General features: G+C 53.6%; 5 protein-coding genes across 5 annotated transcripts; 4 read left to right on the top strand and 1 right to left on the bottom strand.

The window, feature by feature from the left end:
* Positions 1-148: 148 nt before the first annotated feature.
* J4E88_000409 (uncharacterized protein) lies at positions 149-3,723 on the top strand (the record flags this gene model as incomplete). The annotated part of the gene is made up of 8 exons (XM_049394087.1): positions 149-337; positions 479-508; positions 559-609; positions 661-801; positions 850-897; positions 1,015-3,250; positions 3,302-3,468; positions 3,520-3,723. 8 exons carry the CDS (start codon positions 149-151, stop codon positions 3,721-3,723), a joined length of 3,066 nt encoding a protein of 1,021 aa, XP_049259916.1.
* A 526-nt stretch (positions 3,724-4,249) lies between these two features.
* Positions 4,250-6,207, top strand: J4E88_000410 (uncharacterized protein; the record flags this gene model as incomplete). Its single annotated transcript, XM_049394088.1, has 3 exons — positions 4,250-4,635; positions 4,694-5,883; positions 5,936-6,207. 3 exons carry the CDS (start codon positions 4,250-4,252, stop codon positions 6,205-6,207), a joined length of 1,848 nt encoding a protein of 615 aa, XP_049259917.1.
* Positions 6,208-7,391: 1,184 nt separating this feature from the next.
* On the top strand, positions 7,392-10,214 carry J4E88_000411 (uncharacterized protein; the record flags this gene model as incomplete). The annotated part of the gene is made up of 8 exons (XM_049394089.1): positions 7,392-7,428; positions 7,477-7,515; positions 7,572-7,677; positions 7,742-7,875; positions 7,925-9,431; positions 9,479-9,616; positions 9,666-10,061; positions 10,115-10,214. The coding sequence occupies 8 exons, from the start codon at positions 7,392-7,394 to the stop codon at positions 10,212-10,214; spliced, it is 2,457 nt and encodes an 818-aa protein (XP_049259918.1).
* Positions 10,215-11,948: 1,734 nt separating this feature from the next.
* J4E88_000412 (uncharacterized protein) lies at positions 11,949-12,495 on the top strand (the record flags this gene model as incomplete). The annotated part of the gene is made up of 2 exons (XM_049394090.1): positions 11,949-12,150; positions 12,209-12,495. 2 exons carry the CDS (start codon positions 11,949-11,951, stop codon positions 12,493-12,495), a joined length of 489 nt encoding a protein of 162 aa, XP_049259919.1.
* Positions 12,496-13,096: 601 nt separating this feature from the next.
* Positions 13,097-14,443, bottom strand: J4E88_000413 (uncharacterized protein; the record flags this gene model as incomplete). The annotated part of the gene is made up of 1 exon (XM_049394091.1): positions 13,097-14,443. The coding sequence occupies one exon, from the start codon at positions 14,441-14,443 to the stop codon at positions 13,097-13,099; it is 1,347 nt and encodes a 448-aa protein (XP_049259920.1).
* Positions 14,444-14,820: the final 377 nt, after the last annotated feature.

Genomic DNA, 14,820 nt, shown 5'->3' on the forward strand with positions numbered 1-14,820 from the left:
TCGTGGGTCCTGTATGGTTGGATCTGCAACGCAACCCGGAACTGGATCCATCGCTTGTGCATCATCGTATGCGCATAGCCGCGAGGCTTCGAGAACAACACTTTTGAGTTTCTTCTTGCTACTAGCATCATGTACGTCTCCCCATCATATGGAGACCCTTCAACCCCGCCCACTGGTGGTTTTGAAAAAGACAGCCTCATCGACGAGTCTTGCTTCCAAAGAAGACACTACTGACTCAGCACGCTTTTCCAGGAAGTTCGGAAAGCACATCCAGAAACGGCAACTGGAAATCCCAGAATACGCCGCCAGCTTTGTCGACTACAAAGCACTCAAGAAGGTCCTTATGCTTTCCCTCCTATTAAAGCTCCACTGATCATGAATTCCGCAGCTCATCAAGAAACTTAGCGCTACCCCAGTGATACCACCACAGAGTGAGGGTTTTCAACATGAATCCCTGGATCCGCAATCGTCTTTGCAGGCAAACAAGGCCACTTTCTTCTTCCGGGTGGTAGGTCTTCGTGCCAGCGACATATACATAGGTTCTTACTTGATGCGCAGGAACGCGAGCTCGAAAAGGTCAACACATTCTACCTACAGAAAGAGGCAGAGGTATGTTCTACTCATTGTGTGTGGGGTGCTCAGCGCTCACCTGTGTCGCAGTTGCGTCTGCGCTTGACCACGCTTCTCGATAAGAAGAGAGTCATGCAACAACACCCGCAGTCTGTTTCCAAGACATCCTCGCGATATGTTGCCCTCGAGGAGGGGCTAAAGCAGTTTAGCATGGATCTTAACAAACTCGAGGTGATTGGTCCGCACACACTCGGGGCTGCCCCCACTAACCTGACTTAGCAATTTGTGGAAGTGAACGAAACAGCCTTCTCCAAGATCCTCAAGAAGGTTTGATGCACCCACCCTCTGTCGTCAACAGCCTGCTAACATTACCTAGTGGGACAAAACATCCAAAGTCCGTTACCATCACCTGCGCATCACCGACATTGGCTGACTCCATACCAGTCAAGGGAAAAGCAGCTTTACCTCGCGCGCGCCGTCGAAGTCCAACCATGCTTCAATCGAGAAGTCATCAGCACGCTGTCCGACCAAGCAACCCAGGCACTCCTTGATTTCTCAGGATGGGCTGAAGGCGAAGGAGTACAGGCCCCTCATCCCACAGCCGAACCGCGCGTCTCCGAACCTGCTTTCGAGGCGAAACTCGAGCTCGACAACCAATTTGTGCAAGCCATCAACACCGCGAACCAAGGCAAGATAGAAGAGTGCCTCGCTCGTCTGTCGACCCTCCCCGATGCAAGCGACCACATCTCTAGAGCGTTTCTCAGCACCGTTGCCGAAGCGCCAGAGTCTGCATTGCGGATTTTGCTCGATTCGAATCTGGTAAATCTCCAACAAGAGGATGAGATCAACGAGCGAAATTGTCTCCATAAGTCGGCCATCAGCGGAAGGATTGAAGTACTCAAACTTGGCCTGTCGAGTAACGTGGATGTACACGCGACGGACGTGTACGGCAGGATACCATTGCATTACGCGTGTATGCACGGGTACGTGGAGTTGGTGCAGGAACTCATAAACGCTGCTCCAGAGACAGTGAACTTCCGTGATCAGGACAGCTTCACGCCCCTGATACATGCCATTGTGCACTCAAAGCTCGCTTGCGTGGAGATACTCCTTTCGCGAGGTGCTGATCTTACACGTCTGGGTCCTGGAGAGCATGTGCCGCTCAATCTCGCATGCCAATATGCATCGCTAGAGATCCTGGAACTCCTTCTACAAAGGTCAGCAGAAATGCTTTCGGACGCGGAAGGACTGTTCCCTCAACACTTGGTGGCACGATCGGGAAAGACACCAGAAGCCTTGCTAATGCTACGAAAATACGGCGCCGACCTCGACCAGCCAGACAAACTCTATCAATGGACGCCCCTCTTTCACGCTGCGAGCGAGGGTCATGTAGAGTGTCTTAAGACGCTACTCCAATGTCAAGTCGACGTAGACATTGTGGATGAGAAGGGTCTTTCCGCCATGTACTACGCAACATGGGAAGGACATCTAGAGTGCATGCAGCTACTCGCTTCTGTTGGACGCGGTGTTGGTCTCATGACACAGAAACAGGCCTCGCCTCAAATATCCTCTCAGCTGTCCAGCTCAATGCCTACAGCCATGGATATCGAAGGCGATCCTGACGGCATTCCCGAGTTCATCCTACCACCACCGATCATACCCTTCCGAAGATATGGCCACAACTTCCTGGACACGAAGACGTTCGTAGTCATCAACTTCGAGAAGGTGGGCAAAGATGCCATTCGATTCTATGACGAATCGAAGTATCCTGCTGCAAGGCTTACCATCTCTTCGAAGAGTTCCGATCTTATACCACGCAATATCCTGCTACCCATACAAGATGAGTTCAAGGTCATCTCTTTCCAGATCGAGAACCTCGATACCTTCTCTATCGACTTCGACGTGTACCCTACAATAGGATCAAAGGTTATCGCTCGCAGTGTGGCTTCTTCAAAAGTATTTACGGAGCGTTCGAAAAGCACCGGCCGATGGCATCTCGAACTGTTTGACCCAAGACTACGAGCCATTGGCAGAGTCACCTTCGACTTCCAGGTTGTCAAGCCGTTCCATGGAATTCCGCTCGAGATTACACACTTTGCAACTTACTGGAAGGCTACTAGTCAACTGGACTCACAGCCGCACACACTCATCACCGGGTCGAGCCTGTCTGGTGAATACGTACGCCTGTTCGTCCAACTGACTGCAGATGGTATACCGGTACTACATCCGAGATGGAAGGTCAATCATCACGGGCTAGAAGTTCCGGTCAACATCCTTACATATGCGCAATTCGCTGCGATCGGCGTCGCGCAAACAACCACGGCCGCCGACCAGCTTGCTGCGGAACTCGGCAACAATGGTTCGATCAACATACCAAACATATATCAAATCATGGCATCTTCGTTCATCACGCTGAAAGATGCCTTGTCGGCACTTCCGGCTCACATTCATGTGGAGCTGCACGTTCTCTTCCCATCCCGGCTTGAAGAAGAACGCCTCAAACTCGGCCCCACGCACGACATGAACACTTTCGCAGACAAGATCTTATCTGTAGTCTTTGAACATGCACGTCGATTGAGAGAGCAAGGCGCGGGCGAGATAGACGGGACACTGAGGAGTGTGCTGTTCAGCTCCTTCAACCAGGACATATGCACGGTCATCAACTGGAAGCAGCCCAACTGTGAGTTCAATCATAGAACAATGAATGCAACAGATGCTAACATTGAGATAGATCCAGTTCTCCTCTGCAACGAGCTCGGAGCCGATACTTCGCAGTCGCCTTCTGGAAATACAAACATCATTCAGAGCAGCGGCCGCACGACAACGTCTGTAAAGGAGGCCGTGCAGATCGCTAGAGACAACAACTTTATGGGCCTGATTTGCAGTTCGCGATTACTGGTGAGAGGAATACGACTCAATACGCAGTTCCCTGGTTCTAACAATGACTAGTCACTCGCTCCTGCCCTGATCGAATCGATCAAAACAGCCGGTCTGGTCCTCGTCACGGACATCACCGACTCCCCAGCCGAAGATGCCGCCCAACCTGCGAGCCTTCATGTTGCCAATCCGCGTCGACAGAACACACCCGACGGAGTCGATGGCTATCTCAAGGGCAACGGCGTACTCTGCTTCAACGAAACGGTCGACATGTAGACAGAGGTGCGGAATGATGGTCAGTTTGATGGATCGGTTGTGGGTACATGGGTGAACGGATAATGGTGATGCAGTTCAGGCGTTGCGCAATAGACTGGATATCTCGCGGGGGAATTACTATACCAGTAGAGGGAAGGGTGTCATGATGCTTTCATTAACAAGTAGTAGCTGTTAGACGGCGTCTTTTATCCAGTGCAGCTGGTTGTGGATGCCGAATATGTGTTAAAGGCGCGCGTCATGTTAGCACATTCGGTATGCAATTGAGATTGTTCAAGCAGTATTGTGTCGGGGCAAGGTGGTTTAGCATGTGATGGGGGGCTCGGCAGTGTCGATGGTCGCCGCAAACCGACAAGGGTGTGGCGTCCCGGTTCCGATTCGCGCGACGCCTCCATCGAAAAATGTCGAACGACGACATTTGTGGCTAGAAGCGCATGGTCTGTTGCCGCTTGTCGTTCGCTTTCGCATCTCTGTCTGAGCGCCCTACTCTCTGCAGTGCTTGGACCCTGCCGACCATGGTATACACATAATGTCGACTCTGAGCGCCCTTACTAGTCCGCTCCTCCGAAGGACGTGGACTTGCCGAGCTTGTATACGGTCCCAACGACACACGACGCCGCAGCGACAAGGCCTATGGCAGCAGCGAAACACGTCGGCCGGGCACAGTGCATTCTCGACCCGCCTTGGAGCGCAGAGGACATTTGCAAGCCAGGCCAGTGAGGCAGCCAATGCCACGGCCAAAGCTGCGGGGAGGGGCTCAAAGGGCAGCAAGAGAAGGAGGCGACTGCTGATAACTGGAGGTGGAGTCGCAATCGGCGCAGCTATCGTCACAGTAAACGACGATGCCAAACACGCCTATGTGGCAGCGCAGCGCAGCTACAGGGTGGTTGCGACGCTGGTCCTCAACATAAGAGAGTATGTGCCTGGTGCAGTCCAATTGAACACTTGATAGCTAATATACCTGTTCCCACAGCTATCGCGACATACTCAAGCGTGACGATGAACCCGACTACAACGAGCAACTCAAAGCCTGCCACCTCCGATGCGCCAAACGTACCCTCCGCACGCTCGAGAAGAACGGCTCCATCTTCATAAAGCTGGGACAACATCTGAGCAGCATGAACTACCTCTTGCCGAACGAATGGTGCGATACCTTTATACCGCTACAAGACCAATGCCCGATATCCTCCTTCGAATCCATACAGGACATGTGCCGGCGAGACACGGGTCTGGAACTCTCAGACTTCTTCTCAGAGTTCGAGGAACGGCCCATAGGCGCGGCCTCGCTGGCTCAAGTGCACCGCGCAACAGTCCGTGAGACTGGCCAGAAGGTCGCCGTCAAGGTACAACATCCAGCGCTAGACGAATGGGCCAAGCTCGACCTGGCCTTGACAAGCTTCTCCTTCACCACGCTCAAGCGCTGGTTTCCCGAATACGATTTGACCTGGCTATCCGACGAAATGCAACTCTCTCTCCCACAAGAACTCGACTTCGCCCTTGAAGGGAAGAACGCTATGCGCGCACGTGAGTACTTCTCACACGTCCGCGATGTGCCAGTCGTCATACCCAAAGTTCTCTGGGCCAAGCGCCGACTGCTGGTCATGGAATACGTATCCGGATTTCGGACAGACGACCTCAAGAGCTTGGATGAACATGGCATTGATAGGGATGAAGTGTCGGCAGCACTGGCTAGGATCTTCAACGAGATGATCTTCGGCAGAGATGCACCACTCCATTGCGACCCTCACGGCGGAAACATCGCTATTCGGCACAACCCCGCCCGCGGAGGCAAGGCCAACTTCGATGTCATCCTATACGATCATGGTCTCTATCGCGACATTCCCTTGCCCTTGCGACGCAACTATGCAAAGCTTTGGCTCGCCGTCTTGGACGCTGACGAAGCTGGTATGCGCAAGTACGCCTATCAGGTAGCAGGGATAAAGGAAGAGCATTTCCCTCTATTCGCGTCGGCAATCACAGGAAGAGACTATACCGTGTTGGCGAAGAAGGAGAGTGGCACAGGTGGCGTAATGACGAGCAGGACCAGTGAAGAAAAGAAAGTCATTGGAGATGCTTTGGGAGACGGGTTGATTGAGAGCCTGATTGAGCTGCTTGGACAGGTTCCGAGGGTGATTCTGTTGATCCTGAAGACCAATGATCTGAGTAAGTCATGCCACTATTCTCCATCAGACCTCCATACTGACTATTCCTTAAGCGCGCTCTTTGGACGAAGGTCTACATACACGCCAAGGCCCCATGCGCACTTTTCTCATCCTAGCCCGGTATGCTAGTCGTACGGTTTACGAGGAGAGTCTGGACAACCTCAACGGCAGCGTGCTTTGGCCGAGCAACTTCCTTAGCTGGCTGGGCGCATGGACGAGACACATGCGAGTCGAAATGCAATTGAGTGGATACGAGACGTACCTCAAACTACGGGCGCTGCTGGGCATGCAGAAGATTGAGATTGGGGATAGTTTTAGAGAGTAAGACGATGAGCGTGGAGTTTGGCGTGATGGAGATTAGATTTCAGCATATGCTTGCATTGGAGCAGGTGGATGGTTCGCACTAGATTAGGGGTACAGCGAGAAAAGTTCATTCTGACACTTGAAAGTCATGTCTAGATGTGCGCATGTGGCGGTGCAGCATTACAGTGAACTGACGGCAGTACCCACTCTGCCTGAGCCTACGGCAATACGGAACAGGCGGGACGTGATCTGAGCTGGACCATACATGTGGCGGTGCCGTTTACCCAGGAATGTGTGGCCTTGCATGTGGCTCGCGTCTAGACGAATGATAGTCTTGGTGTTTGACTGGTGGTTTACAGTGTGTTTGAGGCGAGGTCGTGTGATAGGGTGCAGCTGAGGCGTCGCAGTGAGCGCCCAGAAGCTCGAAACATGTACGGACAAGACCAAGAAAACGTAGATGGGACTGGCGACAGTTCCAGCACCATGTGCGGCAGCAGAGATGTGGTCGAGGGATACGCTGTTATTTCGGTCCATGGACATGCTAGCGGGCGGTGACAGGGAGGTCGGGCGGGTTTGACATCATCGATGCCATGCGTCTCGTGGGCAAACGCAATCCTGACAGACACGCGTTCGCCATCCAGACAAGGAGTACACCTGCCAGGACTCTTGTTGCTACTATTCTGAACCCAATTCCCCGTGCAAAGCATATATCGCGAGTTGGTTCGGCTCCAGTTGTCAGCAGTTCGCATCGGTCTCCAACCAGGCGGGGCAAGCGCCAAGGCAGCACAAGGCATCCTCGCGCAATCGCATCGTTCACGCCGCAGCGCTCAACGCCCTAGCCGCCGGGCCTGGACAGCAGAGACAGAGGCGGGATAGCGACTGGCAGCGATTGCAAAGGATTGTATAAGCAGCTGCCATCGCAGGCCGGGAGCTCTTCGGGCAGGACCGTGAACGCCCGCCGCATTTGCCTTTGTAGACTGCGCACGGCCGCCCTGGCACCGCACAGCCTCCTCCAGTACCTGTACTGCAGCACCCTCGTCGCTCCGCCGCAGCCCAGAGACGCCATACATCACCACCACGACGGCCCTCCGCGAAGAGGCCCCCCCATACCACCGCGAGCTCTGAGAGCCGCCCCTCGACCGCCGCCTCCAGCTCCCGCCCTCCCGCACCTGCGCGCCCTGCTCGTGCGCTGCATATCCGCGCATCATGGACGGCGCCGGCCAGCCCAACCTGCGCATCACCAGTACGTCTGACCTCCCGTGACCCCCGAGACGACACTGACACGCTGCAGTCATCGCCGCCGATGGGCTCTACAAGCGCGATGTGTTCCGTATGTATGCCCCCAGCCAGGCCCATGGCGTCACGTCGCTCATGCATGTGCTGCAGGATTTCCGGACCCCTTCGCCGTGGCCACGATCAATGGCGAGCAGACGCGCACCACGAGCGTCATCAAGAAGACGCTGAACCCCTACTGGAACGAGAGCTTCGACATGTACGCTGCCCCGGGCCCGCCCCTCGCCTCCCACGCTTTCGCATGACGCTAACACACGACACAGGAAAGTGAACGAAGAGAGCGTCCTCGCGGTTCAGATCTTTGACCAGAAGAAGTTCAAGAAGAAGGACCAGGGCTTCCTGGGCGTCATCAATGTCCGCATAGGGTCGGTGATAGACCTCGACGCGGGCGGGGATGGTAGGCCTGATCCATGCCGCTCCTGCGCCATATGCTAACAAACCCCCAGAGATGCTTACGCGCGATCTCAAAAAGTCCAACGACAACATGGTCGTCCACGGCAAGCTTATTCTCAACCTCTCTACTAACCTCACCGCGCCCATCAGCCAAGGCGGCCAGAACGCCACCCGCCCGACCGCATCCCCGCACCCATCCGTAAACGGGGCTCCTGCTGGCGCTGTGCCAACTCCACAACAATCGACGACGAACCTCCACCCTCCTGACGTATATCCCGGCCAGCAACGACCATCAGTCGCAGGCCAACCCGCTGCCCAGCGTCTCAGCCAAGCGCCTCCAGCAGGCACGCCAACCGGCCCGCCCGCTGGACCTGGTCCCGCGCCAAATGGAGCAAACCCCGCTCGCAACAGCGGCGGTGCATACAGCGCCTTTGAGGATGCGCAAGGAAGACTACCGAATGGCTGGGAGCGCCGTGAGGACCACCTAGGGCGAACCTACTACGTCGACCACAATACCAGGCAGACCACCTGGATCAGGCCAGGCGCAGGCTTCAACGAAGCAGACCAGCGCCGGGATGTAGCTGCGCAGACTCAACAGGAGCGCATGCGACATCAGAACCGCATGTTGCCCGAAGACCGAACGGGAGCCAACTCGCCTACCCTCACCGAGCGCCAGCCATCGCCGCCCGCTGGCTCAGCCAACGCCGCAAGCATGATGGCGACTGGAGCGACTACTGCTGGAACAGGAGAGCTCCCGTCTGGTTGGGAGCAGCGGCATACCCCCGAGGGCCGGCCATACTTTGTTGATCACAACACGCGAACGACAACATGGGTGGATCCGCGCCGACAACAGTACATTAGGATGTACGGTGGTCAGGCCGCGAACGGAAGCACAATTCAACAACAGCCCGTCTCTCAACTTGGACCACTACCATCTGGATGGGAAATGCGCCTCACCAACACGGCCAGAGTTTACTTTGTGGACCACAACACAAAGACCACCACGTGGGACGATCCGAGATTGCCTTCTTCATTGGACCAGAACGTACCTCAGTACAAGCGCGACTTCCGTCGCAAGCTCATCTACTTCAGATCGCAACCTGCACTGCGCATTGTCAGTGGCCAATGTCACGTCAAGGTGCGCCGAACGCATATTTTCGAAGACTCGTACCACGAGATTATGCGCCAGAGTGCTGCCGATCTCAAGAAGCGACTAATGATCAAGTTCGATGGTGAAGACGGTCTGGACTACGGAGGTCTTTCTCGAGAATTCTTCTTCCTGCTTTCCCACGAGATGTTCAACCCCTTCTACTGCTTGTTCGAATACTCTGCGCACGACAACTACACTCTTCAGATCAACCCTCATTCCGGAATTAACCCCGAACATTTGAACTATTTCAAGTTCATTGGTCGTGTTGTTGGTCTGGCCATTTTCCACCGCCGTTTCTTGGATGCCTTCTTCATTGGAGCTTTCTACAAGATGATCTTGAGGAAGAAGGTCGCCCTCCAGGATATGGAGGGTGTCGATGCGGATTTCCATCGCAACTTGGAATGGATGCTGTAAGTTGAGTATCTGGTTTCAAGTTGACATGAGCTAACAACGGTAGGAACAATGATATCACAGACGCTTTAGAGCTGACCTTTGCAACCGACGACGAACGTTTCGGTGAAACCGTCAGCATTGAGCTGAAGCCCGGAGGTGATGACATCGAGGTGACTAACGAAAACAAACACGAATACGTTGAGTATGTAACCCTGATCTTGCTCTGTTCCAGAGTCGTGCTAACCACTTAGGCTCATTACCGAATGGCGCATTCAGAAACGAGTTGAAGAGCAATTCCAGGCTTTCATCACCGGATTCCACGAACTCATCCCTGCGGATCTTGTGAACGTCTTTGACGAACGTGAGCTCGAACTGCTCATCGGTGGTATTGCGGATATCGATGTCGACGACTGGAAGAAGCACACCGATTACCGTGGCTACACCGAGAACGACGAGGTCATCCAGAACTTCTGGAAGTGCATTCGCAGTTGGGACGCTGAGCAGAAGTCCCGTCTCCTACAATTCGCTACTGGTACATCACGTATCCCCGTCAACGGATTCAAGGATCTGCAAGGTAGTGATGGACCGAGAAGATTCACAATCGAGAAGGCTGGTGAGCCCAACCAATTGCCAAAATCACATACATGGTATGGTACCCATCCAAGTCAATACGCCCGTCAATTACTAACAAAGTGCTCAGTTTCAACCGTCTCGATTTACCACCGTACAAAACGTTCGAAGCACTCAACCAGAAACTTACAATTGCTGTCGAGGAAACCGTCGGTTTCGGACAAGAATAAACACATTGCTGTCCAGGAGAAGCCGTGCGCGTTGACTGCAGTTGCGGTCGAGGAAGTGTGGAAGACTACTACATGGCGTTGTCGTCCTTGTACAAAATCTGCGAACGGGAAGGAGCATCATTAGTATATGGCGAGAGCACGCTCCTTGGGATGGTATATGATACTTGGTTTTCAGAACTTGTCTCTAATCTGGCTCACCTCCAGTGTATGCGTGGGACATATTTGCATTGCTTGCACGTGCGCATGTGGCGTTTTGGGGTTGAGAGGATTGGAAGTAGGATAGCGCTTTTCTTATATGAGCGCTGCGTCAATCGAAGATGATGAGGTATTGAAGGAGTCTCCGTGATATTTTGATATGTCTGATGTATGTTGAATTGGTGTGTGCTAGGTTTCAGTTCATACTTTTTTGGTGACATGATATCGTTCACATGAATCTGAGCAGTCTGATGGCCATTCGTGGAGGTAATCCGGAGGAACATATATCAGTCCACCGCGGCACGGCACATGATCTTTTAATGTAATTTCCAAACTCATCGGGAACTCATCTACATGTGCCAGCCACGGGCCTCAAGCGTATGGATAGCGAGATTTGGGGAGCGAACGCCCGTGCTTGCCGATCAGTCACCACGATGAGGCTGTTTGTTGGATTACAATTCCATCGACGCTAGCACACAGCGAAGAACCGCAACGTCTTCGGCAGAAGCCGAGTTATGGGCACGGAATGCATAGCAACATGTCATGAGATGTGGGTTCACGATGTATAGTTGCCCATGTTAAGATCTCGCAAAGTCCGGAGATGCGCCATAGATCGTTAGCTAGCTGCAAGCATCGAGCCATAGAGGAAGGGGCGCAGTTCCGGCGGCCGTATTATAGCCTCTTCTTGGCGCCCATCCCCTTTGCAACGGCTTTGATCCCCGTCGCTGGTTCGTGAAGTGACCAGCACCCTGGCGTTCATCATGCCCGCTGGCCAATTAACATCCTGACTCGGGTAGCTTCGACAAGCGAAATGCAAGCTGCTCTGTTGTGGCTTTCCTCCGGCGTCGTCTTCACTCTTTGCACCACCACACGCCCACGCAGGTTGCCGGGCAAATGCTGTGTTTGCATGTGCCAGCTCAGCTGCGTCCTACCCACCTCCCATCGAGCGGCGAAGGAAACAATAGTGGATACAGCAGACAAGAGGCAAAAAAATACGCTCTTGGTGCATTGAAATCACTAATTTTAGTTTTAGGAGGGAGGAGACAGCGTCCGGCGCGCTAAACCACCTCTCTTCCGCTATTATCTTCCGAGCCTGGCACACACTAAGCGACACGGCGTTAGCCCCGTGTCTTGAGCAGATGCGCGGCAAGGGGAAGCACTGATGCTTTTTTGTTTGCCTTGACTCTCAGTCTTGGTAGTTCCGGGGAAAGGGGATTAAGGTTATTGGTTTTGTTTGGTGTTTGACAAGAGGGGATTAGGGATTGCGGGTTTCCCGAGGGGTGGAAAGTTTAAATCATGGCCTTTCTTTACTCCCTGTCGCAGCTCTCTTTCTCTTCTTCCTCTTCTTACTCTCGTCGCACTCCTCGAAGTCTATCCGTCCTCCTACCTTTCTCGGTGATATTCACTACTCATACTACGATACCCACCATTCGCTTTGGGCATCAACGGTTTTACAGCTTAATATCCTTTTAATTTGAACCGACTTCCTCGATATCTATACCTACTTCACTCTTCCGAATCCAATCGTCGAATATCAAGATGCGTTTCATCACTGCTATTGCCTTTGCCGCCACTGCCAGCTTCGTTGCTGCGCAGGACAAGTGCGACGCCCAGAACATTGTCGACACCTGTGTCCAGGGCTACCAAGGTCGCATCGATGACTGCAACAAGAACGGCAACGACTTCATCTGCCTCTGCGACGTCTACAGAGACGTTCTCGTCTGCTACAACAACTGCCCTGGTAAGTCAAGCCACTAGACAAGAAAAGAGCCAACAGATGAGCTAACTCATTACTGTAGACTCCCTCGAGAAGCCTCCCGTCCAGAACACCGTAACCTCCTACTGCGGTGCCGCCGAGCCCCTCCGCGCCGCTGCTTCCTCCTCCATGGCTTCCGTTGCCAGCGTCGCTGCCACACAATCCCACGCTGCTGCTAGCGCCACCAGCGCCATGACCAGCGCTACTGGCACTGGATCCGAGTCCGAGTCTGCGCCCAGCGCGACTGCCAGCAGCTTCGAGGGTGCCGGTAGCTCTTTCGGTGTACCTGCCGGTGCTGCCATTGTTGCCATGTTCGCTGGTCTGTTGTAGAGTAGCATGTTCGAGAGATGGACTTGTGGGTCGTGTAGTTGTGAATAGGATAATCTTTAATCGGGGATACGAAGTGTTGGCGATTGGCTGGATGTATCGAGCTGCGTACGTGAGTGATGTGTGTCTCGTGATGTTCGTCCCATTGTTGTGGTAATCGATGCTTCAATGTCTCGGTAGCTAACAGATAGATAGGTCTATACTTTATGACTTGCACAGAAAAGTGTGATGCAAATAACAGGATTGAGAAGTGAGCAATACCACAAAGGAAAAGTCAGAAAGCGTCTGCGGACTACAGCAACATAAACAAAACATGCGAAGTAAGCGACATAACGTCGATGTAGGCTTTGGGATGTTCAGTTTTTTCCTAGGTTAACATGGCATGATGTAGACGGCATCTTGTAGAATTTGGATATAGATTGATCATCTAGGCTCTATAATCTCAGCAACCCTTAGTGCAAGGAAATGACACGCACATACAACTAAACAGTTCCTGTGCTCCTCGCTTTTGCCCAATACCGAAAAGATAGGGCCGACCACCGAAAGAAACAAAACGCCTTTTTTCCATGCACATGCAACTCCAACACCACTTGTGTCAGCACATCTACTCCTCGTCGATAACATGGCCCCACTCGTGTCCCTCCATACCGTCGCTACCCCACATGATGCCCTTGAGAGAGTTCTTGAAGTATCTCGCGTACGCGCCAGAGTCGCCCTTGACCATAGGGACCTCGATATCCTTTCCTCGGAAGTGGATCTGGCTGATAGGAGCGACGAACCACGCAGTACCAGCCGCGAAAGCTTCGACAAGACGGCCCTCCTTGGCCGCCTCCTCAATCTCAAAGACGGTGAACTTGCGCTCAACAACCTCGAGAGTCTCCAGATCGGCTGAAGGGGAGGAAGAAGTGAGTCTTGAGCGGGCGAGTTCTAGGATAGACCTCCTTGTTACACCGTCGAGGACAATACGCTCGTTGAGGTCAGCAGTGACAAGCTGTAGCTTTCCTTCCTTGGTCTTCCACACGACGAAGAAGTTGCTCGCGCCTGCCTCGGTGATGGTGCAGTCGTCGCCGAAGAGCCAGAGGATCTGGTGGTATCCCCGCTTTCTCGCTTCGCCTTGGGCAACCAGCGAGGGACCATAGTTGGCACCAACTTTGGCGTAACCGAAACCGCCGGGCCATGCGCGGCACATGTCGTCTTGGGAGGCGAGCAACTTGATACCACCGCTCATGTCGCCCATGGGTGCGAAGCAGCATAGGATGACAAACAGAAGAGCCTCTTTCGGTCGCTCAACACCGAGAGCGGGATCGGAAGCAATCATGGTGGGACGAATGTAGAGGAACTGTCCAGGTCGGTCCTTGGGGAGCCATTTGGCACCATCGGTGGCACAAAGCTTGACAATGAGCTTGAGCAGTTCCTCGGGGTCGAATGCGGGGAGAGCGATACGGTTCGTGGACATGAGCATGCGGCGGCAGTTCAGGTCTGGGCGGAAAAGACGAAGTTTGCCGTCGTATCCGCGGTACAGCTTCATGCCTTCGAAGCATTCGGTTGCGTAGTGCAGGCATGAGGCTGTGGGTGCGAGAGAAAGCGGGCCGTAGGGCTTGAGCTCAGGTGCTGCCCAGCCAGACTCGACAGTCCATTGAGCTTGCACCATGTGGTCGGTGCAGACCTTCTGACTGGCCATCTCTGCTGAACCTACAGCGGGAACGGAGCGCGGGGTGCTGGTGTACGTGCAAGAAACCTTGGAGGCATCGAGTTCAGCGAGGGGTGCGTCGACGACATCTTGGCTTTTGCTTGCGGGCTCGTTTGGTGGTGTGGCAGTGATGGAGTTTGTGAGCGATGCAGAGTCGATTTGTGCTGGGGCGTTCTTCAGAAGCGCAGATTTGATGCCGTCTTGGGTGAGTTCGGTAACGGTCTCGATATGGTTCGGGGGTGTGACGGCGCTGGGTGCCATGATTGCTGTGTGTAAGATCGGGTAGTCGTTAAGCTGTCAATTGAGATAGTAACGGGTAGACACAGAATCTACGATTGCTTCTGTAGGGTAGGAGAAGTAAGTAGTTCAATGTGGAATGAGAAGACGGGTACCCTGACGTGCTCTTATACAAAGGCCTTGAAAAATTTCGGTCAAGAGTCACACGCGTCCCTATCACACGCGCGGGAGCAAACCCACCTACCCGAACGATCCATCGATGTAATGTCTGCCCAGCCGCCTGCGGATTACGGCGGCGGTCTAGTGTGTTCCCTTCAAGAATGCAAAGATAAAGGGTTCCACTTGCAGCCGATTTAGACCCTCTCTCCAGAGAAACCAGTTTGGAGACTGATTGCGCCCGT

The sequence above is a fragment of the Alternaria novae-zelandiae genome (genome assembly GCF_023758075.1).
Source record: "Alternaria novae-zelandiae strain BMP 2774 chromosome Unknown scaffold_1, whole genome shotgun sequence".
NCBI lineage: Eukaryota > Fungi > Ascomycota > Dothideomycetes > Pleosporales > Pleosporaceae > Alternaria > Alternaria novae-zelandiae.